This window comes from Oncorhynchus kisutch, linkage group LG7 (assembly GCF_002021735.2).
Source record: "Oncorhynchus kisutch isolate 150728-3 linkage group LG7, Okis_V2, whole genome shotgun sequence".
NCBI lineage: Eukaryota > Metazoa > Chordata > Actinopteri > Salmoniformes > Salmonidae > Oncorhynchus > Oncorhynchus kisutch.
The window spans coordinates 8411690-8438885 of NC_034180.2; the positions used below are offsets into that span (position 1 = coordinate 8411690).

At 43.0% G+C, this 27196-nt stretch overlaps 1 protein-coding gene across 1 annotated transcript; it reads right to left on the reverse strand.

Moving 5' to 3' along the window:
- Positions 1–2211: 2211 nt before the first annotated feature.
- On the reverse strand, positions 2212–13504 carry LOC109894141 (NADH dehydrogenase [ubiquinone] iron-sulfur protein 8, mitochondrial-like). Its single transcript, XM_020487381.2, has 7 exons — positions 13417–13504; positions 12498–12542; positions 12056–12121; positions 11661–11750; positions 11181–11353; positions 3698–3826; positions 2212–3431 (listed from the first exon to the last, which is right to left on the reverse strand). The coding sequence occupies exons 2-7, from the start codon at positions 12538–12540 to the stop codon at positions 3300–3302; spliced, it is 633 nt and encodes a 210-aa protein (XP_020342970.1). The 5' UTR covers positions 12541–12542; positions 13417–13504; the 3' UTR covers positions 2212–3299.
- Positions 13505–27196: the final 13692 nt, after the last annotated feature.

Here is a 27196-nt window from a genome sequence, read left to right on the forward strand (position 1 = left end):
GGAATGGCCAAGTCAAAGCCCAGACCTTAATCCAATTGAGAATCTGTGGTCTGACGTAAAGATTGCTATACACCAGCGGAACCCAACTTGAAGAAGCAGGAGCAGTTTTGCTTTGAAGAATGGGCAAAAATCCCAGTGGCTAAATGTGCCAAGCTTATAGAGACATACGCCAAGAGACTTGCAGCTGTAAGTGTTGCAAAAGGTGGTTCTACAAAGTATTTACTTTGGGGGGGTGAATAGTTATGCATGCTCAAGTTCTGTTTTTCTTTTGGGGCGGGGTATATAGTTATGCACGTTTTCAGTTTGTCTTATTAATTTGTTTGTTTCACAAGAAAAAAATATTTTGCATCTTCAAAGTGGAAAGCATGTTGTGTAAATCAAATGATACAAAACCCCCCAAAATCCATTTGAATTCCAGGTTGTAAGGCAATAAAATAGGAAAAATGCCAAGGGGGATGAATACTGTCGCAAGCCACTGTATGCACCAATAATCAATTGCCGTTCTGATCAAAGCTCTATAAGTTTTGTCTTTCAGCACCCCATTTATAACAGTTTCACCACGCTCGCCACCGGGTCTGTGTCGCACCAAACGGTGGGCGTCATAGTCACAGGGAATTTCCAATTTCACTTACTCCACCTCAACGGCTCCCCAGTAATCACTACTTTCAAAGGCGCCCTGCTCCGGAGAGCAAAGCAAGTCACATATCTTGTCCCTAGTCACAGATCTTCTCCCTCTGGACAGAAGAAATACAGAAAATCACCACAAGTCCACATCCAGCTACCTTTATCTATTTAACAGTACCCTACTTATGGATCAGCCAAACAGCAGGGATCCACTTTCTTCCAAAATGTCACGGTATGTACTCGGAACCATTCCTCTTCCAACACACATCTTCCCACTACACTTGGCTCTACTCCTTCTTCCTCGCTGTCCATAACAACGTCAATCTGTTCACCAAGCTCTTGCTGCGACTTCATCCACTTCATTGCTTGCAAACCATGCACTGATGGCGTTTCTCTAATTTAATATTCAGGGTTCAGCTCGAGACCACTTTACACGCCAGCAGCAACCTGGCATGTTTTGGTCTGGTTCACAAAGTTTCTAACCATTTCAACATGTGGACCGCAGCCTCACGTTCTCTGGTCTGTATGTTAATTCTTAGCGAGTCATTTTAAACACTCTGGCCTTGGAGGTCATTCAGTCATGTTGAAAAGAACTCTGAGCTCACTTGGGCGTGGCTACTGACTGGGCACAAGTTCACATAAAAAACAATTATCATTTAGAAGGCTAAAATCACATTGCTATCTTCACAAAAGTATTCTCATATTTAATCATATAATTTCTACAACATTTAGATACTAACTTAATTCATAGGACACTTTCAGAGTTACCGTTAACTTGATATAACATCCTTAATGACATCACAATGTCATATACAATGCGACAGGTTTATTCTAGAAGTCCCCACTGACCATTTCCCACATTCTTTATGTTAGAAAAATTGTTCCAAAGTTCTTCTTTGGACGTTAGATTTTTTAGGCGGGCCACACTCTGTAACAAAGGGATTTCTTTCCCAATACTGCAGGCCAGAAAGAGAAAGTTCTCTCTAAATTTACGACCAGTTGTTAAGTCCCAACTCCTCCTCCCCCTCTCCTCTGTCACCTTTTATCCTCACCAAGGAGTCATGACAACGGTCAAGTGTTTGGACCTTACATAGACACGTGTGTGCCTTTCCAAATCATGTCCAATCAATTGAATTTACCACAGGTGGACTCCAATCAAGTTATAGAAACATGTCAACATTGATGAATGGAAACAGGATGCACCTGAGCTCAATTTTGAGTATCATAGCAAAGGGTCTGAATACTTATGTAAATAAGGTACTTGTTTTTTTTATTTTTATAAATGTGCAAACATTTCTAAAAACCAGTTTTCGCTTTGTCATTGAGAAAAAAATATTTGATCAATTTTAGAATAAGGCTGTAACGTTACAAAATCTGGATAAAGTCAAAGGGAATGAATACTTCCCGAATGCACTGTATAACTAATTTACCACCTGGAAACATGCAGTCTTTTCAAACAGCTATTACACTAAAAGGGCATTATCAATTCCACAGTACTCTTCTAACCTCATAGTATGAAAATATAAAAACACAGGAAAATCACACCTTTGACTTCAATGGGACTTTAAAAGACAACGCTGCAGGCCATTTTAAAACGTAGGACAGAACAATATTTATTCTTCATAATTTAAAGTCCACAAGTACTTAACCTTTGTACAATTATCATGACAACAAAACCCCATGTAACTTTGTGTTTGCAGTAGGCTAATATATTCTCTAGTTTGAGGATAATAATAATAATTATAATAGAGCCCGAGTATCATGTGCCAACTGGTTGTGTATTACACTCCGGCAAAATGATAACACGCCGCCCTTAAAACAGAGTAGGACTGCGTCCCAAAAGCCACCCTATTCCTTATATAGTGCATTACTTTTGACCAGTCTTATGGGCCCTGGTCAAAGGTAGTGCACTATATAGGAGGTAAGGTACCATTTGGGACACCGAGTAGGTAGTTGTCCCTAACCACTAACACATGGTCAGATTTTTTTCCCTTGTCCCTACTGGTTCAAGTTAATTTGATCTGATCCTATATCTGTGGTTTGGGGCAATATCTTACCTCGAATCAGATAGACAGTACTGTTGAGCATAGACATCAGGGGTGCGTTCAGCAGGGCACAGCGTTGTGGAACGTTCAGACATATGGTATGTAGAACACACATGCCTCATTGACAAGTAGAATAAAGAATCATGTCAACTCTATTGATGTAATTTCTTTATGAAAATTTCCACAACGTATCCCTATTGAATGTGCCCCAGTAAAGGTATCTGTGGGCTGGCTGCCGGTACAGGAGACCGAGGTTGCATCACTCTGTGGGTGAGCTGAGCTTATTTTGACAGTGGTCCACACAGACCTGGTTCTGGAGAGCTGTGGCTCCCTGCTGTTTATTTTGTCCCAATCATCCAAGTCACATTCAATATCTATGCAGTATAGATATATGCAATTTAGATAAACGGTGCTGTTTGGATCTCTGGAAACAGGTATGGGTGTGAACACTGATCTGGATCAACAGTACAGTATGGATGGACGTGTGTCTGTGTCAAAGAGGCTGAAGGATATCTATACAATGTGTGTGCCAGTTTGTCATACCGCATCTGTGTGTATTTCATGGTTATCAACAGAGCACGTCGTTCAGTCTGTCGGTGTGTGTGTGCACGCGTCAGCCAGCCTGTCTGTCTATCGATAGAGGTAATCAGCTTGTATGTTGGCAGCGATCTCGGCCTCCCACTTGTCTCCGTTGTTGAGCAGTTTCTCTTTGTTGTAGAGCAGCTCCTCATGGGTCTCTGTGGAAAACTCAAAGTTTGGGCCCTGAGGGAGAGAGAGGTGAAAGAGAGGGGGGGGAGAGACGAGAGGGGAGACACCAAACCAAATCGTTTTACAGGTCCTTCACGCCAACCTCAGTCACAGAAATCTGAACATCCAAACATCTACAGAGGAAGCTATCATAGAGGTGTAGAGGGGCACTCTTTAACCTACATAGTGCACTGCCTTTGATGAAATGTAGTGCACTCAGTAGGGAATAGGGTGCCATTTGGGACACCGACCACAGTAGAGGTGTAGAAGGTTCTGCTCACCTCCACGATGGCATCAACAGGACAGGCCTCCTGGCAGAAGCCACAGTAAATACATTTGGTCATGTCGATGTCGTAGCGCGTTGTCCTCCTGCTGCCGTCCGAACGGGGCTCTGCCTCAATGGTGATGGCCTATGCATTGGGGGGGGGGGGGTAAATCATGTTTAGGGCAGTGACCCTTAAGGTGTTGTAGTATAGCAGACATAGGATTAGTCCCAAAGGGCACCATATTCTGTAAATGGTGCACTTCTTTTGACCAGGGCCTATAGGGTGCACTATGTAGGGATCTGCGCAGCCATGAATGTATTTACATTGCAAAGTGCAGGTGTGTTAATGCCCTGGGAATGGTAGGGATATGCAGATGTGAATAGTACAGTCGTGTAAACACTACAGGGTATGGTTGCTCCAGTTGGTCATAACTCTACTCAGACGTAAAATGCATTTAACGCCGAACAAAGAAATCATACCCGTTGCACCAGCTGGGCATAAGCCATCTATGAGCTGTCTAGTAAGGAGCAGGAGTATGGTGTTAAATTGAGACGATCTTCATCACGATACCGATTAGAAATGAATAGTCCTCCATTTTCAAAAGCATGTGAATCTCGCGTTCGTATTTCACAACCTCCACTGGCTTTTGGAGTTGCCTACGCACGAGTCATTAGCTAAATAACACTCTAGATTTGGGCAACATTATAGCACGCTAAATGCTTCCGATCGGTGATAGATGAGCAAACAAATAAATGAGCTGCCAACACTTATTTGCTCAGCCCGAGACCAATTAACCAAATATACAGACGTAGATTGAGTGAAACAAAATCACATCGGTCACAGGCTTTTGGTCGGGAGTAAGCTACTATGAAAGTAAATAGAAAAATCATCAACTTGTTATAGGCTACATAACATGCTATCAAAATGGTCTGAGTGCTACATAATAGAGTCGTCGTCTAGACTAAAAGATAGGTTTCCCGCCTACAAATATCTTGGCATTTAAATTTAATATGCATGACTGCATCCTGTATCAAAAGGCTGGCTGGTCCTCATTAAAGTACCGTAGACCACTTCACCATTTCTTGTTTGTTCACAAAGCTCTAACTACACACGCTTCTGATTTACCTAGCTTCGTTGTGAAAGTATCAAAACATGAGATACCAAACCAGTTCACTCAAGGTTCCTCTGGTCTCTCCACTGAATTAGGTTTTAATGCCCCCAATTTTTTTAATAACCTGCAGAACTGCATCTTGATTCCCCGGTGTCGCTAGGGCAGTTTAGGAGTCTAATGTTGAATTTGTTAAATGAGAATTGCATTTGTGTTGATTAAAAGCAACAAAAAAAATGGTGGTGTTGAATTTGTATTGTAACCAGTGTTCGAGACGATTTAGACATATTTGTATAAAATACAGAATATACAGAGCTCCATGTACATTAATGTATATGATGAAATTAGGTACATACCTTTATGATTTATATTTACCTGATTGAGATACATTCCATTGGTATTAGTGTAAGTACATTTTTGGCTCCCATTCATTGTACTGTGGTAAATGTGTTGGTGGTAGGATAAAGGCAGGAAGTATTTGTTATTTGTAAAAAATGTTATACCTTTATTTAATAACTAGTTGGGCCTTTGGGGGGAGGGGAGTTCTTGAAAGACACGGGAGAAGTATAGTCTTGACTATACATGTCATGTAATCTATGCTTTAAGTTGATTGGAGAATCTTATTTTTTTAATATAAGAACAACAAACCTTTTGCATCATATCCCTGGATCTCATTGAATTTGGGAACTTAGAATGTGGACTGTATGCGTCCGGGGGAAAAAACGCTTCAGGCTTGGGCAGTGGCTATGGTCAATTGATAAGCACACACACACTACCGGTCAAAAGTTTTAGAACACCTACTCATTCAAAGGTTTTTCTTAAATGTAAAAAAAAATATTTTCTACATTCTAGAATAATAGAGAAGACATAAAAACTATGAATTAACACATATGGAATCACGTAGTAACCAAAACAGTGTTAAACAAATCAAAAATACATTTTATATTTGAGATTCTCCAAATAGCCACCCTTTGCCTTGATGACAGCTTTGCACACTCTTGGCATTTGCTCAAACAGCTTCACAAGGTAGTCACCTGGAATGCATTTCTTCCAAAAAGTTTCTTCAAGTGCAGTCACAAAAACCATCAAGTGCAATGATGAAACTGGCTCTCACAAGGACCGCCACAGGAATGGAAGACCCAGAGTTACCTCTGCTGCAGAGGATAAGTTCATTAGAGTTACCAGCCTCAGAAATTGCAGCCCAAATAAATGCTTCACAGAGTTGAAGTAACAGACACATCTCAACATCAACTGTTCAGAGGAGACTGTGTGAAATCAGGCCTTCATGGTCAAATTGTTGCAAAGAAACCACTACTAAAGGACACCAATAAGAAGAAGACTTGCTTGGGCCAAGAAACACGAGCAATGGACATTAAACCGGTGGAAATCTGTCCTTTGGTCTGGAGTCCAAATTGGAAATTTTTGGTTCCAACCGCCTTGTCTTTCTGAGACATGGTGTGGGTGAACAGATGATCTCTGCATTTGTATTTCCCACCGTAAAGCATGGAGGAGGTGTTATGATGGTGTGGGGGTGCTTTGCTGGTGACACTGTCTGATTTATTTAGAATTAAAGACACTTAACTTCATATGGCTGCAGGGGCAGTATTGAGTAGCTTGGATGAAAAGGTGCCCATTGTAAACGGCCAGCTCCTCAGCCGCTAATATATGCATATTATTATTAGTATTGGATAGAAAACACTCTAAAGTTTCCAAAACTGTCAAAATATTGTCTGTGAGTATAACAGAACTGATATTGCAGGCGAAACCCTGAGGAAAATCAAAACAGGAAGTGGCTTCCATTTTGAAAACTCCATGTTCCATAGCCTCCCTTTGCTGGATTTAAAGGGATATGAACCAGATTCCTTTTCCCATCGCTTCCTCAAGGTGTCAACAGTCGTCAGACATAGTTTCAGGCTTTTATTTTGAAAAATGAGCCAGAACGATAACATCGCGTCAAGTGGTCACATGAGTTTTGCTGGCACAAAAGAGTTTGGATAGGTATTGCTTTTCCCTCTCCTACTGTGAAAGACATTTGCGGTTGGTATATTATCGATTATATATTTTAAAAACAACCTGAGGATTGATTATAAAAAACGTTTGACATGTTTCTGTGGACATTATGGAAACTATTTGGAATTTGTCTGCGTTGTCGTGACCGCTCTTTCCTGTGGATTTCTGAACATAACGGGACAAACAAACTGAGGTATTTTGGATATAAAAATTATCTTTATGGAACAAAAGGAACATTTGTTGTGTAACTGGGAGTCTCGGGAGTGAAAACATCCGAAGATCAAAGGTAAATGATTAATTTGATTGCTTTTCTGATTTTCGTGACCAAGCTTCCTGATGCTAAGTGTACTTAATGTTTTGTTGTGCGATTGATAAACTTACACAAACGCTTGGATTGCTTTCACTATGAAGCATAATTTCAAAATCTGACACGACAGGTGGATTAACAAAAGGCTAAACTGTGTTTACCTATATTGCACTTGTGATTTCATGAATATAAATATTTGCAGTAATATTTATTGAATGTAGCGCTATGCTATTCAGCGGTTGTTGATGACACTTATCCCATTAGTGGGATTGCAGCCATAACAAGTTTTAACCAGCAAGGCTACCACAGCATTCTGCAGCGATACACCATCCCATCTGGGTTTAGTGGGATTATCATTTGTTTTTCAACAGGACAATGACCCAACGTACCTCCAGGCTTGTAAGGGCCATTTTACCAAGGACAGTGATGGGAGTGCTGCATCAGATGACCTGGCATCCACAATATATATATATATATATATATATATATATATATATATATATATACACACTTTTTTTTTAGGGAATGTTCGTGTTGAATTTGTTGACCTCATGCCACTATTAAAAATGAGACGTGTCTCAATGGGTTCCAGATTAGATACAAGTAAAAATATACATATAATATTAATTCCCACAGTAATTCCTGATGGATCCATCCAGTCGTGGTTAACAAAGGTTAATGCATAGTGGTGGGTTATGCTAAAGGACGGACTGTTCTAGCTCTATGGAAGTGACATGGCTCGCAAAGTTTAGAACTGCCACGAGGACAGTAAGAGCCTAGTAACAGGCGCTGCTTCGCAACCATCATGCAGGGATACAAAAAAATCCCTGCTAGGGGGAAATGTAGGTGTTAACTAATTAAACAACAAAGAATATGATCTACATGATCAGTCTCTGTGTGGAAAATAAAAAATGGTTGACGTGAACCTAACTCACAGGTAACATTTTTTTTTAAAGAAAGCAATCCAATGTTATTTGTTGCCTAGACTTTACTGTAAATTACACTTACGTCTAGAGAAAAAAACAATACGTTAATACTGCAGTTAGCCATGACAGCCTTTATAATAGAATGCTTGTGACCACACACATTTAAAAATTGCACTTGGGAAAAAAACCATCTTAAAGTAGAAATAGAATGAAACAAACAGGCATTCTATTTTTGCTCTATTATAGTGGCCACTATAGTAGACGTCGATCAAGTCCACATGGCTTCAAGCGTGCAAAAAAACAACGTTCACCGGGTAAAAAAATGTAATAATCCCCCCCTAACTTGCAAGTGCTACTGTCAAGTTCAACACAACAAAAGCAGTATATTTGGCTACACTGCATATTGTACACTTTCTGCCTGTGGACATCTGTTCTACAATGTGCCAGCAGCAGAGCATGATACCCTTTGTTGGCATAATTGATCTCTTTCAGGCAGAGAGTACACCTGGCATAACCCTTTTTATCCCCTGTATTGAAAAAGTGAGAAAGAGGGAAAGTGTGTGGTGTTCCTTCACCTCTCTAGTGGCATCCAGCTTAAGCCAGGCCCAGGTACACATGATCCCTGAATCCACTTGTTTAAGAAGCAATGCCTCATTCACCTAATTATCTCATTCTGAAAACATTAGTTCACAGATAGCAGTTAGCTAGTTAACATTTCACACAGATTGCCAGGGTCCAGTAAGCAACTAAAACGTTATAACAGCAAGGAGTCGTATACCAGTTAATACTATAGCGAATTGGTTAGGTTACTAATGTTAATAGCTGTCTGACTTTATTAGCAAGCAAATTTTCACACCAAACTCAATTATTTGATCAGATAAGTTGGAAAATTTTGCTCAACATGTCTCTGGCTAGCTAACGAAGAATTTGATCCAGCTAGCAAGATACTTAACAAGCCACACCTTCTCCCTCACCTCAAACTTTCCAAATGGCAGTTGTTTTTCAGTTACAAATCATGAAGTACAATCGTGACCAAAGGTTTTGAGAATGACAAAAATATTAATTTTCACAAAGTCTGATGCCTCAGTTTGTATGCTGGCAATTTGCATATACTCCAGAATGTTATGAAGCGTGGTCATATGAATTGCAAAGTCTGAATCCCCCCAAAATATTTCCACTGCATTTCAGCCCTGCCACAAAAGGACCAGCTGACATCATGTTAGTGATTATCTCTTTAACACAGGTGTGAGTGTTGACGAGGAGAAAGCTGGAGATCACTCTGTCATGCTGATTGAGTTTCAATAACAGATTGGAAGCGTCAAAAGGAGGGTGGTGCTTGGAATCATTGTTCTTCCTCTGTCAAACATGGTTACCTAAAAGGAAACACGTGCCATCATCATTGCTTTGCACAAAAAGGGCTTTACAGGCAAGGATATTGCTGCCAGTAAGATTGCACCTAAATCAACCATTTATCGAATCATCAAGAATTTCAAGGAGAGGGGTTCAATTGTTGTGAAGAAGGCCTCAGGGTGCCCAAGAATGTCTAACAAGCGCCAGGACCATCTCCTAAAGTTGATTCAGCTGCGGGATAGGGGCACCACCAGTACAGAGCTTGCTCAGGAATGGCAGCAAGCAGGTGAGAGTGCATCTGCACACACAGTGAGGCAAAGACTTTTGGAGGATGGCCTGGTGTTCAAGAAGGGCAGCAAAGAAGCCACTTCTCTCCAGGAAAAACATCAGGGACAGACTGATATTCTGCAAAGGTACAGGGATTGGACTGCTGAGGACTGGGGTAAAGTCATTTTCTCTGATGAATCCCCTTTCCGATTGTTTGGGGCATCCGTAAAAAAGCTTGTCCGAAGAAGACAAGGTGAGCGCTACCATCAGTCCTGTGTCATGCCAACAGTAAAGCATCTTGAGACCATTCATGTGTGGGGTTGCTTCTCAGCCAAGGGAGTGGGCTCACTCGCAATTTTGCCTAAGAACACAGCCATGAATAAAGAATGGTACCAACACATCCTCGGAGAGCAACTTCTCCCAACCATCCAGGAACAGTTTGGTGACGAACAATGCCTTTTCCAGCATGATGGAGCACCTTGCCATAAGGCAAAAGTGATAACTAAGTGGCTCAGGGAACAAAACATTGATATTTTGGGTCCATGGTCAGGAAACTCCCCAGACCTTAATCCCATTGAGAACTTGTGGTCAATCCTCAAGAGGCAGGTGGACAAACAAAACCCCACAAATTCTGACAAACTCCAAGCATTGATTATGCAAGAATGGGCTGCCATCAGTCAGAATGTGGCCCAGAAGTTAATTAACAGCATGTCAGGGCGGATTGCAGAGGTCTTGAAAAATAAGTGTCAACACTGCAAATATTGACTCTTTGCATCAACTTCATGTAATTGTCAATAAAAGCCTTTCACACTTATGAAACACTTGTAATTATACTTCAGTATTCCATAGTAACATCTGACAAAAATATCTAAAGACACTGAAGCAGCAAACTTTGTAGAAGTTAATGTGTCATTCTCAAAACTTTTGGCCACGACTGTACACTTCATCACCTTCTCACCCCGTCTCCGTGGTCAGGCTTCTCACTTCTCACCTAACATTACCTCTTCGTTATCGTTCAGGGGACGCACTGCTGTAACTGGCAAGCTGCCTTTCCAGAGCATGCGCCGATACTGTAACTGACAAGTTGGTTCTCTCTTCAGTCACGTGCTGCGCTGCATTCTGTTACGTGAACGATTCGCTAAGCCCTGGATACAGACAGTATTGCTCCAAAATGCGCATCACTCGTTCGCTTACAGCCAGTAGTGATCCAGCCAGTAGTGATCCAAAGTCACCCCCACCAAACTTTTCTCATCGTCTCTACACGAATCACGTACGTCATCTATTTTGGTTTCAAAACGCCGAATTGTGCCGAAAAGTGACTCGATTGCATCCCTGATTATGAAGCATTAAATCTCATGAACGCACATTGCTTACATGGGACTTAGCTACGACGAGTCTTATTTTAAGTTGGTGCAACAGGTGGAAATTCTGATCACAAAGTCTGACGTAGCTACGCCTGACCTAGCATTTAAGACCACATTTTTACACCCAACTGGTGCAACAGGCCACAACAGGTGTGTTTCTATGTACCTGGGCGGGGCAGATCGCTTCACACAGCTTGCAGGCGATGCAGCGTTCTTCTCCAGAGGGGTACCTGCGCAGGGCGTGCTCACCACGGAAACGGGGAGACAGGGGCCCCTTCTCAAACGGGTAGTTTATGGTGGCCGGCTCTCTGAACAGGTAGCTCATGGTCATGCCCAATCCTGGCGGAGCAGGAAGTGATGTTATACACTGCACCGGCTGCATCCAAAATGGCACCGTACAAGTACAGAGTTCAGGTAAAGACTACTTTGTCAGTATGTAGCCTTTATCACAGTCCTTGCAAGGCTGCTCCCTGATCTTTTGGTGCCCTCTTGTCAACTCCTATGAAAGTTGTCATAGGAGTTTCCAAAATACCAACAAAAAAATCTGGGACCAGGTTATTCAGTGGCTGTGTCTGAAATGACACCCTGAAATGACACCCTATGGGCATGGGGGTTGGTGTCACGAAGAGTCAGGAGTGAAACTGACCTCTGAAGAGCTCCGTCCATAGCAGAGTCTGAGCGGCTCTGTCTGTTATGGACTTCATGTCTGTGGGCAGATCCTGAGCATTCACATACTCTACAGAGAGAAGGACGGGAGGGAGAAAGAGAGGGGCATAGAGAGAAAAAGAGTGATATTAATGTTGAGTGCGTGTCTGAACATTCATACTAATCAAAGGCAAACAAAGTGCAGCAGTGTGGGGAATACAGTGGTCAGGTGTATTTGAGAGACACTGGGTGTGCTCGTTTTGAATTTCCCGGTGCCCCGGATGGGTGGGGGATGTCCCTTGAGGACTAATGGAATGTGCAAATGCCGTCCACCCGGGGCACCCAGTGATGCAAAACTAACGTGCCTTGAGAGCCGGGGGAAGAGGCAGTACTTACTGAATCCCTCTCTCTGGGCCGACAGACTGATTGGACGCACAAGATTGTGTCCAGCCGCAATGGTGCCTGTGAAAAAAAGAAGAAAGGAGTAAAATTACGACATAAGGCAGAGGATGGAATGGCGCTACCAGGGAAATGTTTTCACCACAAGAGGTCAACAATTAGCAAGAAGACTTCAATGACAACTAACAAATAATAGCATTGACTCGTCTTACAGTTTCACATTTAGCAGACACTCTTATCCAGAGCGACTTATAATCAGTTATCTAGATAACTAGATAGTTGAGATGTGTTTTGGGTATCTGTAACCAAATAACTGAGTAGAGACTAAATTTGAACTGTTGATGACCAATTTGACTTTCCTATCAATAAAGCAGGGCACCACATCATCAATATCCATCCATCTTTCCATCCCTCCCTCCCTCTTCAGGTGAGGTCTTACCTGGCCGGGACACAGAATATAGTACACGCAACGCTGCAGACATGCCTGGAAAATTCCAACGCCACAGGAAGAAAGAGGTAGAGAAAGAAACAGAAACATGTTATTATTAACCATGTGACACGGAACAGGTGCAATACAGGGTCTATGCACAAAAAATATTTTTTTGTAAAGGGTCACTGATCTATTAAACCGACAATGTGAAATCTATTGCCAGGTAATGCAGTACATTGCACTCATTCAGAAAACCGGCATTGGTCTTACTTTGTTAGTCATGACATAATGTAAAGATGTGCCTGGTCAAGAAATAGGTAGATAGCTAACTAAGTTCCATAGCTAACAGGTTCGTATTTGTGCTTGTTAAGAACATCGTTAATGTATGACGATCATTATGACCCTTTTGTCAGCGCTCAGCTGGTCCTTGTGATGACAGCATGCGATGCGAGAGAAGCTACTACACTGCTGAATATCTGTTGACAGCATAGGTTAGCCAGTACGTTATCTCGCTAGTTGAGGACATAAGTGTTCTAGCAAGACTGTTCTCCCCGAAAACAAAAGTCAACCGTCTACCCAGGTGACCCAGGCCACGTGACATGATATATTGTAGCAAATATATTGTAGCAAAATGTCTTACTCACAAAAAGCTAAATACCAAAACGTTATACAATATGACAAATGCTTGTTAGATAGGTATTAGCGAGCCGGCTAGCAACCGGTTAGCCATACCATCCTCAAGGACTTTTCCAATGACTGACGTTATATCGCTTAGCTGTAAAAACAGCGGTCATACAAGCACCAAAATTAGGTAGAAATATAAAATTATTTAAAATTATTATTATAAAAAATATATATTGTTGTAAAATATATTTAAAATCAGTGCAAATAATGAAGTAGTTGATAAAATAACTTGAAACTCACTGACCTGTCGCTATTTGGCCTTCTAAACCAGAACAGCGGACGAATTAGGAAGTGCAATCGGCGTGGGCAGGAAGTGAAAGAACGTTATGACAGAGATCTCGTGTTGAACGTCAAAAAGTCGCCATGTTTGATGTGGCAAGTTCAAAAGTTTGAGAATATGATTTTCTATCCTAAAACACAGTGCTACGTGAAATTATTAAATGCAACGTTGTTGTTTTGAATTGATTGTGCTCCATTCAGTATGTAGTAGTGATATTTTACAGACACACACACCAATGCTTGATACGGCATTTTTGCTAGCAAATGAAGCAGGATAGTTTTAATTTTTTTATTTATTTATTTTACCTTTATTTAACTAGGCAAGTCAGTTAAGAACACATTCTTATTTTCAATGACGGCCTTGGAACAGTGGGTTAACTGCCTGTTCAGGGGCAGAACGACAGATTTGTACCTTGTCAGCTCGGGGGTTTGAACTCACAACCTTCCGGTTACAAGTCCAACGCTCTAACCACTAGGCTACCCTGCCGCCCCAATTGGAGAATTTGTTTTTGGTGACGTCGCTTTGTGTAATCTTCACTCTCCCATTCATAACTCTCTCTATCTCCTCATGGTTGTGGACTAAATATCAGTCTTAAAAGTAAGTACGCTACTGTATTACAATTACATAAATTATTCTATAATATCAATGATTTTTCTACACGTTATGAGGCTTTCAAGATTGTATAATTTGACTAACCAACAGTAATTGACTGAATTCATTTATATCTTTATAGGTTATAATCACTGTTCTTTCTCTTTTCCATCGCTCAGTGAACGAGTGGGCCAACAGTACAGTAGTAGTGTTGGAGCAGTCGTGGACGAGGGTTGAGAGGTCAGTGCTGGTGGCAGTTCTGAGCATGGAGATGGTGCTGGGGGTCATTGGGAACTGTCTGGTACTACTGGTAAAAATCCTATAGGTAATTGTTATTAACTCTTGAGCGTGACTTCTCTATCTCTCACATACACACACTTCTCTCCCTGAGTTACTGTTAGGAGATCCAACTAAGGACTCGTATATCCTCTTTTTATCCAGTGTTCTGACTGTAGCTTACTTCTGTGAATGTGTTTTACTTTACATATGCCTGCCTGATGGTGGCACTCTTTCACAAATGTCATAGTACAAACAAGCTCTATCTGCTGATAGAGGCAGAGCCCATATATATAAAAGCTTGAAATCTCTTTCTCAGTGTAGGGGGCGGTTTCCCTGTAGATACTGGGTCCCCTTCGTCAATCTGACCCCTCACACCACAGCTGATATTCCTGGTTAGCCTGGACCTATCCCCTGCACCTGATTGGCGAAGAACCTGTCGCCGGTGATGCTCTACCTGGACTGCGAGTTGAACCCCATCATCTACTGTGCCAATCAGGACTTGCGGGAGGCGGGACTTGCTCTGTTCTAGACCAGTAGGAAGTTGTTATTCTCAGAGCCTGTGCTGACAAGCATGACAAAGTTGGAATTGGAAAGATTGACAACCAAATAAATGACAGTGGGGCAAAAAAGCATTTAGTCAGCCACCAATTGTGCAAGTTCTCCCACTTAAAAAGATGAGAGAGGCCTGTAATTTTCATCATAGGTACACTTCAACTATGACAGACAAAATGAGAAAAGAAAATCACATTGTAGGATTTTTAATGAATTTATTTGCAAATTATGGTGGAAAATAAGTATTTGGTCAATAACAAAAGTTTATCTCAATACTTTGTTATATACCCTTTGTTGGCAATGACAGAGGTCAAACGTTTTCTGTAAGTCTTCACAAGGTTTTCACACACTGTTGCTGGTATTTTGGCCCATTCCTCCATGCAGATCTCCTCTAGAGCAGTGATGTTTTGGGGTTGTTGCTGGGCAACACGGACTTTCAACTCCCTCCACACTTATATCATTTTTCACACTGAACAAAACCTGATATAGGTCAATTTCAGCACCCCCTATAGGTCAATGGTGAAAAAGCACTCACCTGTATTGACATTTTGGGTCATGGCTTCCTCTGTGTTGCCCCAAAATTCCTTAAAATATTTGTATGTTATAACCTTTATGATTGCAACAATGATGAAAAACATAAACTGCAGAAAACTCTGTAAAATTCTTATATTTTTACTGTTTTAAATCCAAGTTACCGTTTACACTCAATTTTACACTAATGTATCCATCTCATAATGAAATGACAATTTACATGATGGTTTTGTTATCCAATCATCATGATGCAATACACCTCATGGCACAACAAGCTGCTTAATACTGATATACAAATATACTTAATTTTTTCAAACATACATTCCAGATGAAATCCTGCGATGGGTCATGTCCGGCTGCCCAACTACCTACCCGCTCGACCCCACCTCCTCCCTTTCCCCAGACCATCTCTGGAGACCTTCTTCCATTCCTCAATTCTCTCATCATCTAACCCCTGACCACTGACTTCAAGATAGCCAGAGTCGCTCCCCTCCTCAAGAAACCAACACTCGACCCCTCTGACATCAAACTATAGACTGGTATCCCTTCTTTCTTTTCTTTCCAAAACACTTGACCGTGCTGTCTATGACCAACTCTCTCATTATCTCTCAGAACAGTCTTCTTGAACCTTACCAGGCTTCAAGACGGGTCACTCACCCTAGATTGTTCTCCTCTGCGTCATGGAGGCTCTCCACACTGCCAAAGCTGACTATCTCTCCTCTGTTCTCATCCTCCTAGATCTATCTGCCGCCTTTGACACAGTGAACCATCGGACCCTCCTCTCCTGATCTCACCAATGGTGTCCCCCAGGGCTCGGTTATAGGCCCTGTTCTCTCTATACACCAAGTCACTTGGCTCCGTCATATCCTCACGTGGTCTCTCCTATCATCACTATGTTGACGACAGTCAATTACTTTTCTCTTTACCCCCTACTGACACCCAGGTGCTGACACGCATTTCTGCGTGCCTGGCAGACATCTCAGCTTCGATGTCAGCCCACCACCTCAAGCTCAACCTTGACAAGACTGAGTTGCTCTTCCTCCCAGGGAAGTCATGACTGCTACAAGACATCTCCATCATGGTTGACAACTCCACTGTGTCCTCCTCCCAGAGTGCAAAGAACCTTGGCGTGACCCTGGACAACACCCTGTCATTCTCTGCAAACAAAGCAGTGACTCGCTCCTGCAGGTTCATGCTCTACAACATTCATAGAGTGCGACCTTAACTCACACAGGAAGTGGGGCAGGTGCTAATACAGACATCTCCTCTCTGAACTACTGAAACTTGCTGTTGGCTGGGCTCCCCACTTGTGCTATTAAATTCCTGCAACTGTTGCAGAACACAGCAGCCTGATTGGTGTTCAACCGTTCCAAGTTCTCCCACTTACAATGACTGAGATAATGTGGTTGTCCCACCTAGCTATCTTAAGATAAATGTACTAACTGTAAGCTGCTCTGGATAACAGCGTAATTGTAAATGTTATTCGACGTTGTGTAAAATAATCATAAAGTGAAACATTTTTGAAATACCCACAGTCCTCGAAAAATGGAGCCACTTGGCAAGTTGTTGCAAGAACTTAAATTATGTTTAGAGAAATATGACTACAATTGAGTAAGTTTTTTTTGTCTTTCTTTGGTCATCCTCATAAAGAAAGAATATATATTTCCACATTTTGAATTCAAGCTGTAACACAATAGAATGTGGAATAAGTCAAGGGTTATGAATACTTCCCGAAGGCACTGTATATCGAATGTGTGCAGCTAGCGTATTATTGTTCAGTGTTTCAAAACGTCGGGTGGTGATAAATACAGACAATTAAACTGTTGTTCACCTCCAAAAGCCTGTGGCGTTTTCTTTCCAAAAGCTACTGGCTTCTTCTTCGTGTGGCATATTGCTGCCTTTCACGGATCAGAAAGTGCATTGCACATTTTGTTCACAATAAAGGGCAAATGGAAATGGGGAAAATATAAATTGCATCAACATCCAACCCTAGATCGATACCTCTATCCCGAACAAACCCACAACCCCATCCCACTACTTTGGCCCTGACAGATCCTACACTAGGCCGTCAGCCTGTGGTGGCTGGGGCCCCTTTTCTCAACCCCCCCCCCCCCCCCCCCCTGTAATTCTACACTAAAATCTCTTGACACCCCAAAACGTCTCTGCTGCTACTACCAATTCAATTTTCTGGGATTTCCTTTCAGACAGTGCAGTGCAATTAATGACCATCGTAATCAATGCCAAGAAGCCAGCCTTACTAAAGGACAAACTGTTCGGGCAACTCTGTACTGTCCTACTTACTCACAGGGATCTTCTCAGGCTCCCTCACCCTTAGCCCACCATCCTCTACTTTCCTCACAGCCTCAGAGCTACTGGCTACTACCAAAGATAGTTTTGAAAACTCGATGGGAGGGTGGCAAAAAAAACGACTTCCTGTTGAAGGCTTTTCAGCTTCTTCCGTGGGGTTTACACGGTGCCGCCACCTAATGTACGTAGTGAACTGCACTTTTCTTCCAGTGGGTGAGGCGGTTTAGCGACTGGCATTTATTGATAGAAAGGAACCGTTTGGATTGGCTCAAAAATATTGTATATTGAATCAATGGCAAACATGTAGGCAATTTTGGGGTATATCCTGAGTAGAGAGGACAGCTATAATCACATCTTGAATGGCAAACTCTGCTCACTTGCTGGTTGTAGGAATTTATAGGCTAAAGCCGGCCCTGGTTGGTCTACTTTGTTGGAGGAGTAGTCAAAGTGTGTGTGTGTGTGTGTGTGTGCGTGCGTGCACTCCTGTGCACAACATCTGATGCCAAATTTACCTTACACAGTTTAATCACAAAAGCCAATGGAAACTGGCATCTCAAAATGTTCAAGGAAAAAGGTGGATCATTTAGTGTTTGGAAACGGTGTGATTAATATAGCATGCCATGCAATTTTAAGCTTTGAGTCACTGACACTGTGCGCGGAATGGGAGAGAACTGGTTTTGGCAGTTTCAATGAAGAAATTATTACACACACAAACACACATGCACGAGCACACAGAGCCAGAGGGAAACGTCAGGAGGGAAGAGTGAGGCTGGACATGTTAGAGTTGTGTTTGTTAGGAACACACGTGGGAAAAAGAGAGAGCGAGGGACTGAATGAAAGCAGCTGAGTTTAAAGGAAAGCTTCTCATGAAAAGAGGGCTGGAGGAGAAGAGGATGAAGGGAAGAAAACACAGAGGAAGAGAATAGAACAGCGGTAAGAGAAATATACAGACAGATTTTTCCAGAAATCCTGGAGGGGAGGTCTCTGGATTCCCTGCGTATTCCCTCCTGATTCCGGGAATATTCTATTCTAATATTCTGGGAATTTGGGCAAATGTACTGACATTTTGCAACCTCAAGTCTAATACATAGATTTCTAAAGAACTGTGAAGAAGCAGTGATTGAAATGCATTGACATTACACTGAGAGAGAGGACGTAGTAATGTCAACCGGTTGTTGTACGGCTTCTGTAGGGGCATATAGGACGTCTTGAGTGAATCCAAGCTGTGAATAGCCTCAGTTGACAAAACGAACTCGAGATCTCTGTAAAAATTATGCCATCAATGACCTGTGCGGACTTTGACACACACTGGTCACAGACAGGCGGACAGACAGGTCGAGAGACAGACAGGTCGAGAGACAGACAGGCAGACAGACACTGAGTGTATTATTACTGTAGAAATGTGGTTATGAAACAACACTCTGTATGCCTCCAAAATGACACCGTATTCCTTATGTAGTGCACTACTTTTCACCAGAGCCCTATGGGCACTATTTTTGGAATGGGCCCTGGTCAATAGTAGTGCACAATAAAGGGAATAGAGTGCCATTTGGGACACATAATAAAAATCTCTCTGTATTCCTCTCTCGCTAGATGTCTGAGGCGGACAGTCACTCTGGAAGTATGTCTCTGATCCAGTCCATGCTGCGCAGACTGAGCACTGCAGAAGACACGGATCAACCTCCTAACATACACTCGAACACGCACCGTAACACACACCAACACCTCAGAACCTCAGTGGAAACAGACAGGGGATTCTATGTGACCCCTCATGGCCACAATAATGCAGAGCTCAAATTCAAAGGAAAGCTTGCTGCAGTGATTGAGGATGATGATGGTGATTGTGTTGATGATGACAAGGATCCACAATTGAAAGTTCCGACTGAAAGGGACAACGATCCGGAATCATCAGACAGGGATTCAGAAAGAGAAGAGAGGAATTCCGGTATTCCATTTTTGGATGCAGGATTGGAAAAACTGGGCAACGAGGAGGAGGAGGAAACCAGTGAAACCCCCTCTGTGATTCCCAGATGGGAGGGAAGGCAGTTGCTACCCTGTCCCCCTGGCCTGGATGCCAGACCCCCACTTCCCCCCATTCCCCCCAAGAGGAGGGCTAAACCACCGCTACACCCTATAGGGCCAGCGCCCACTCCACCAGCCCTCGACCCTAGCCGGAGTGCTCCTGTGTGGGGGGGGGAGTGGTAGGCGAGGGCCCAGGCTGTGAGCTGAGGCCTACAGGACATGGGAGAGGGCCTGGAGGCCAGGAGGAGGATATGCTATTGTCCTCAGGGGATAGACTGTCAATATACTCAGCTGTCATCCTCAAGTCAGAACGCCGATTCTCACAGCCCATTCTGGATTTTACTCTGGGCTCTACAGCACAGAGGGGTGGGGGGGTGCAGCAGTTGGAGACGACTGTGTCCATGGCAACACAGGACCCTTCCAAGCTGAGGGGAAAGGATATAGGGCGCCCCCCTAAATCCTCTGAGCCAGTGGGGATGGGGGTAATGGGGATACCCAAACCGTTGGAATTGACCCCACCCAAGCCACTTATACCAAAACCTCCACGCAAAAACAGATCTCTGCCCCAGGGACCTGAGGGGAGAGCCCAGGACAGCCCAGATGGAAGTGTCTCTTCTGGGTCTGAAACGAGAGACATCCCCCCCTGGCTTCCAGTCTGTACCTCCAGGGACAGAGGGAGTCAGAGAACCACCAGATCCTAGCGAACACATCGCAGATGGGAGCGAGAGCTCCAGAACCCCTGCAGAGATTCGGAGTAACACGGAGGAGGGAGGTTTGTTAGAGGGGGGGAGGAATTTAGAAGGCACACAGGAAGTTGTGGTTCAGGACACTGCAACATGGGGTGGTGGGGGTGTGCTTGGGTCGAAACACACGAATATGAAGAAAATGAAGGGAGGAAAGCTGAAGAAATTTACCAAGAAGATGATGAGCAGATGGAAGGAGAGTCGAGAGGAGAAGGGAGGAAATGGAGAGATTCAGGATGACGACGGAGAAAGAGAGGTAGAGAGCGAAATGACGTTAGTGAGTCTTTCTTGCTCATTAATGCCGTCGAAATTACATTCGTATTCTTTCTTTTACTCCAAAGAACTATCGAACATTAATGAAATAATGCGTCAATTATTGCATCATTTCCCTCTTACAGTTATGTTATAACAGGTTAACCTCAATCAAGATCGACATCCTGTCGAACTATCTAACATTGATTAAGAATGAAGTCGCCCTCTCCTTGTAGGGTGATCATGGTGCGATTTTTTTGTTGACAGGTGCACCTCCATCAAGATCGACATTCAGTCAGGTTGCATGCTAAAATGTCCGTCATAGAGGAAGAGGAGAGGAAAGAGGAGGAGGAGAAGAGGAGTGGTGAGGCTACACAGAAGTCGCCAACGATGGAGCGGCCCAGCCAAGCTGAGACGGAGAGGAAGCCTGTGGAACACCATGCACGTTTTTCAGAGGTGAGAGACAGAATGAGAGGGAGCAAGATGAGGAGAGAGAGGGAGAGAGACACGTTTTCAGAGGTGAGAGACAGAATGAGAGGGAATAAGATGAGGAGAGAGAGAGGGAGAGATACACATTTTCAGTGGTGAGAGACAGAATGAGAGGAAGCAAGATGAGGAGAGAGAGAGACGTTTTCAGAGGTGAGACAGAATGAGAGGGAGCAAGACGAGGAGAGAGAGAGAGAGACATGTTTTCAGTGGTGAGAGAGAATGAGAGGGAGCAAGATGAGGAGAGAGAGAGAGAGAGAGAGACACGTTTTCAGTGGTGATGGAAAGTGAGTCTTGGGGAGTTTCAACCCACCACACCCTCTCTTTTTCCTTGACTCTACTTAAGAGGCACTATATACTGTGCTTGCCATAGCAGAGCACACACATTCCTTGGACTCTGTGTGTGTGTGTTTTGTTGATGAAGTTGCAGTAACTCAGACACTACTTCCCCATAGCTGTCATGACTTCCTAAGTGCCCTGAAGTCACCACACACACGCACACACACACACATTCTGTGCTCCGAGCCGTTAGTCCAGTTATGTGGCATTTTTGCAATATCGTCCCCCCCCCCCCCCCCCCCCCCAATCACTTTGATGCTATTTTCACAAGTATGTGGTGAATTTTCCCACACAATGACATAGGAGACCCGTTCACCTTGACAGGCCTGCTCAATCTCATGGACTAAAGAAGAAATAAAACAACATGATTTTGGATCCATTCTTACTGTGTGGGTGATGCATTTGTTGCATACAGTGCATCTCTGTTCTTGTCAATATCAGACTTGTTTTTCAACTTACCGTAGAGTCAAATCACAATAGCCATCGTCATAATTGTACATTACAGTATGCATCCCTTTCCATGACATAGACTGAGCGGGTGAAAGCTATGATCCCTTATTGATGGCACTTGTTAAATCCATTTCAATCAGTGTAGATGAAGGAGAGGACAGGTTAAAGACTGATTTTCATGAGACATGGATTGTGTGTGTGTGCCATTCAGAGGGTGAATGGGCAAGGCAAAAGATTTAAGTGCCTTTGAACAGGTTATGGTAGTAGGTGCCAGGCGCACCGGTTTGAGTGTGTCAAGAACTGCAACGCTACTGGGTTTTTCACGTTCAACAGTTTTCCTGTGTGTATCAAGAATGGTCCACCACCCAAAGGGCATCCAGCCAACTTGACACAACTGTGGGGAGCATTGGAGTCAACATCCCTTGTGGAACACTTTCGACGCCTTGTAGAGTCCACGCCCTGACGAATTGAGGCTGTTCTAAGGGCAAAAGGGGGTGCAACTCAATATTAGGGAGGTGTACCTAATGTTTTGTACACTCAATGTATATCATACGTTATATGTTTATACTATACAAACATAGATTTTTATTCCGTAGTTATAAAAATGAGAATATGGGTTTTACCAAAAGGTTAAGTGATTATCAAATAAGAGCAGTCGGATTAAGTAATAGAACAATGTATTTTAACAAATCAGGACAGAATCATATGAAAAGTTATGTGAACATTGCATTGTGAAAGGCTCTTACTTTATATGACCATGTATTGTAATGTCAAACATGCATTTCTAGATGAAACACTGATTAAGTGTGGTGAAAAGTGACGGTGGGATTTTGTGTGTTGTACTTTGTCAATTGAAAATGTGCTTCAAGTTTTGAAACAACTGCCTTTTAGATGATATGTTTTGGGTTTTGTACTAACTAGAGTTGTGAAAATGGACCACATACTTGTGAAAATTATTATAATATATATTTGTTTAAAGAAATGTGACCACTGCTTTCATCAACCCATGACAGATGACATAATATCTATTTTGTTTCACAAATGGCACCCTATTCCCTACATAGTGCACTAATTGGTCAAATGTAGTGCACTTTATAGGGAATATGGTGTATAGTGCACTACGTTTTATCAGAGCCCTGTTCAAATGTAGTGCACTACATAGGGAATAGGGTGCCATTTTGTGACAAAACCATTAACTTCAATGTTTTCCCCCCTCTATTTTACAGCTCCTTCAGCTCTTTCAAGTTCAACTTCAGTTCCATCAGCTTGGTGGACGAGATTCTAACAGGAGATGAGTGGTCACCATTCCTGTCTATAAGGGACAGTACAGCCCCCTCACCGTCCGTTTTCCAATCAGAGGCTGCTAGCCAACACGGTTATGATGAAGGCGACCAATTAAAGACTGGACCAGAGTTGCGCCTTCCCAACGACGTTCAACATAACCACGAGGACATAGGCCTTTCTTTATACGAGGCTGTCAGCTTCAGCCAATCAAGTCCGAATGAGATTGTGGACAACCAATCGGACAACAGACAACAGGAAGTAGACAACAACAATGACACAGGAGCTGACGCCATTGCTGTCATCAAACCGAAGATATTATTGGAAAATGATGCAGCAGAGGAGAGTGAGTTGGACCACTCCAGACCCATATCTAAGCACATCCATGACACTGTTGAATTATGCAAGTCCCCCATAATGACCCAATCAAAGGACCTTCTTGACTTCCTCTGTGTTGAGGTGAGCCACAATGCTGGATTGTGGGTATTGTAGTCATTTAAAGTGCTGTTGTAGCCCCCCCCCCGCAGGTTTTTGCTTCAACCCCAGTTGTATGTAACTAACCTGATTCATCTTATCAGACAGCTAATTATTAAAATCAGGTGCTCTAGATAAGGGTTGAACACCTACGGGACAGTAGCTCTGCAGGAACAGTTTTTTTTTTTCCTCCACTCTCACATCCCTCTCAGATGAAGTGCAGGTATGCTGCCCCCGGTGGCCACCTTGTGTCAGTGCATAACAACGCGTACCTGCTTTAGAACAACGCCAAAAGCCCTCGCATTTGGCCGGGAGGCTTTGAAATCTTCCTGGTAGGAGAGGGAGAGGGATGGATGGAGAGAGAGAGGGGGGTGAAGGGGGATTCATGAATGTGGGGAAGAGAGTAAGGGAAGGAGCACTATGCCAAACACCTTCACATCTGTCAAGGAGGCTTCAAACCCTTTCAGGTAGGAGAGGAAGTGATTGCTGGACAGAGAGGGAGTGACGAAGACAGGGCGGATAATGTGTGGATGGAGAGGGAGGTAAATTAAGGTTCGGTAGAAGGGGAATGAGGGAAGCTTTGCGGCACAACATTTCACATTGAACATATGACTTCTGTCTTGATATCTACAGTACATTTACAGTATTCAGACCCCTTGACTTTTTCCACATTTTGTTACGTTACAGCCTTATTCTAAAATGGATTCAATTGTTTTTTTCCTCATCAATCTACACACTACCCCATAATGACAAACACAGGTTTTTAGAAATAAAAAACGGAAATATTACATTTACGTATTTATTCAGACCTTTTACTCAGTACTTTGTTGAAGCACCTTTGGCAGCGATTACAGCCTTGAGTCTTCTTGGGTATGATGCTACAAGCTTGGCACACCTGTATTTTGGGAGTTTCTCCCATTCTTCTCTGCAGATCCTCTCAAGCTCTGTCAGGTTGGATGGGGAATGTTGCTGCACAGCTATTTTCAGGTTTCTCCAAAGATGGTAGATCGGGTTCAAGTCCGAGCCTGGCTGGGCCACTCAAGGATATTCAGAGACTGATTTTCATCAAGGATTTCTCTGTACTTTTCTCCGTTCATCTTTCCCTCAATCCTGACTAGTCTCCCAGTCCCTGCTGCTGAAAAAAATCAACACAGCATGATGCTGCCACTACCATGCTTCACCGTAGGGATGGCATTGGCCAGGTGATGAGAAGTGCCTGGTTTCTGTAACGCTTGGCATTCAGGCTAAAGAGTTCAATCTTGGTTTCATCAGACCAGATCATCTTGTTTCTCATGGTCTTGAGAGTCCTTTAGGTGCCTCTTGGCAAACTCCAAGTGAGCTGTCATGTGCCTTTTACTGAGGAGTGCTTTCCGTCTGGCCACTCTAACATAAAGGCCTGATTGGTGGAGTGCTGCAGAGATAGTTGTCCCTCTGGAAGGTTCTCCCATCTTCACAGAGGAACTCTGGAGCTCTGTCAGAGTGACCATTGGGTTCTTGGTCACCTCCCTGACCTAGGCTCTTCTCCCCGATTGCTCAGTTTGGCCGGGCAGTTTGGCTCTAGGAAGAGTCTTGGTGGTTCCAAACTTTTTCCATTTAAGAATGATGGAGGCCACTGTGTTCTCGGGGACCTTCAATGATGCAGACATCTTTTGGTACACTTCCCTGTGCCTCGACACAATCCTGTCTCAGAGCTCTACAGACAATTCCTTCGTCCTCATGGCTTGGTGTGGGACCTTATATAGACAGGTGTGCGCCTTTCCAAATCATGTCCAATCATTTGAACTTACCACACGTGGACTCCAATCAAGTTGTAGAAACATCTCAAGGATGATCAATGGATACAGGATGAAACCATGCTCAATTTCCAGTCTCATAGCAAAGGGTCTGAATACTAAATAAGGTATTTAAAAAAAATAATGTTTTAATACATTTGCAAAAATGTAAAAAAAAATGTTTTCGCTTTGTCAGTATGGGGTGCTGTGTGTAGATTGACGAGGAAAATGTTTTCGCTTTGTCAGTATGGGGTGCTGTGTGTAGATTGACGAGGAAAATGTTTTCGCTTTGTCAGTATGGGGTGCTGTGTGTAGATTGACGAGGAAAATGTTTTCGCTTTGTCAGTATGGGGTACTGTGTGTAGATTGACGAGGAAAATGTTTTCGCTTTGTCAGTATGGGGTACTGTGTGTAGATTGACGAGGAAAATGTTTTATCAAATCAATTTTAGAATAAGGTAAAGTAAAGTAACAAAACATGGAAAAAGTCAAGATGTCAGAATACTTTCAGAATGCCCTGAAAGACAGAATGTCTTTCTATCGCTCTCTCTTCTTTTAACCACCTCTTTCTCTCTCTCTCTCCCTCCTCTCAGTGTGGTAAGTTTGTGTGGATTGACGGCTCCAACTGGAACCCCTGGGGAGCCCATCGCCTGCTGGACGAGCCATGAGGACTGTGTGGATATGAACTGAAGCATTAAGAGATGGATGGAGGGAGGAGTGATGGGGATGGATGGATAGTTTTTACTTGCAATGGCTGTGATATGTTTGTTTTTACCTACCTTAGTTGAATGCAGTGGCTAATTAAGGGCTAAAATGACAAACGGGAAATAGACTTTTAATGGAAGGTGGTGGGGAGGAAGTTCGAATGAATGGTGGAGGGAAGAGATGCTATTTTTGAGCTCATACATTCAAACCTCTGTGTGTCTGTCCGTCTCTCTGTATATGTGTTCTCTATCTCCAAGGCATTGGGAAGTGGAACGACCACATGTATTTCACCAAGAAGAGCTACATGTGCTCCTTCAAGAACAGAGTTTGAGGAGAGAGAGAGACTGTGGGTCTTTTCCAATATCCACACACATACTTAGCAGAGGTGGGGACCAAGTCATTGTTTTTACAAGTCACAAGTAAGTCTCAAGTCTTAGCACTCAAGTCCCAAGTCAAGTCCCAAGTCAAGACCATCAAGTCAAGTCTCAAGTCCTGAACTTTGAGTTTCGAGTCCTAAACAAGTCATAATGTGCTCTTCACCAAATGTAATACCATATCATATTTTTATCAAGAGTAAGTTAGTATATTATTTACGCAAATCATAAATGCTTTTAAAAATGTCTATATATTTATTACTTTCCAAATAAACGTAATATTTCCATGGAAATACATGGGTAGCCATGAGAAAGACCCCCTGATCCCAATAGTGATCGACTATCGAGGATCTCTATGGGGCGCAATCGGGCGATTTAGACTTGTACACAATCGCCCAACCTTAACACACACACTCTCTCTCTCTCTCTCTCTCTGGTTACAGTAGGCTAACGTATGTCAATGGTTTTAGGAACAGCAGTAACATCAGGCAGGATTTAGACTACCAACTGCCTAGCCAGTTGTAGCTCAATCTTGGGTGCAATGATCACGTTCCCGCACTGACTGGCTGTGTGGAGGCTCATTGATT

Coding starts and splice junctions, on each gene's coding strand:
- LOC109894141 (XM_020487381.2), bottom strand. CDS start 12,540: ATGTCTGCAGCGTTGCGTGTACTATATTCTGTGTCCCGGCCAG. Junction 11,751..12,055: donor GGCCCAGAGAGAGGGATTCA/GTAAGTACTGCC, acceptor TTCTCTCTGTAG/AGTATGTGAATGCTCAGGAT. Junction 3,827..11,180: donor AAGCGATCTGCCCCGCCCAG/GTACATAGAAAC, acceptor CCCAATGCATAG/GCCATCACCATTGAGGCAGA.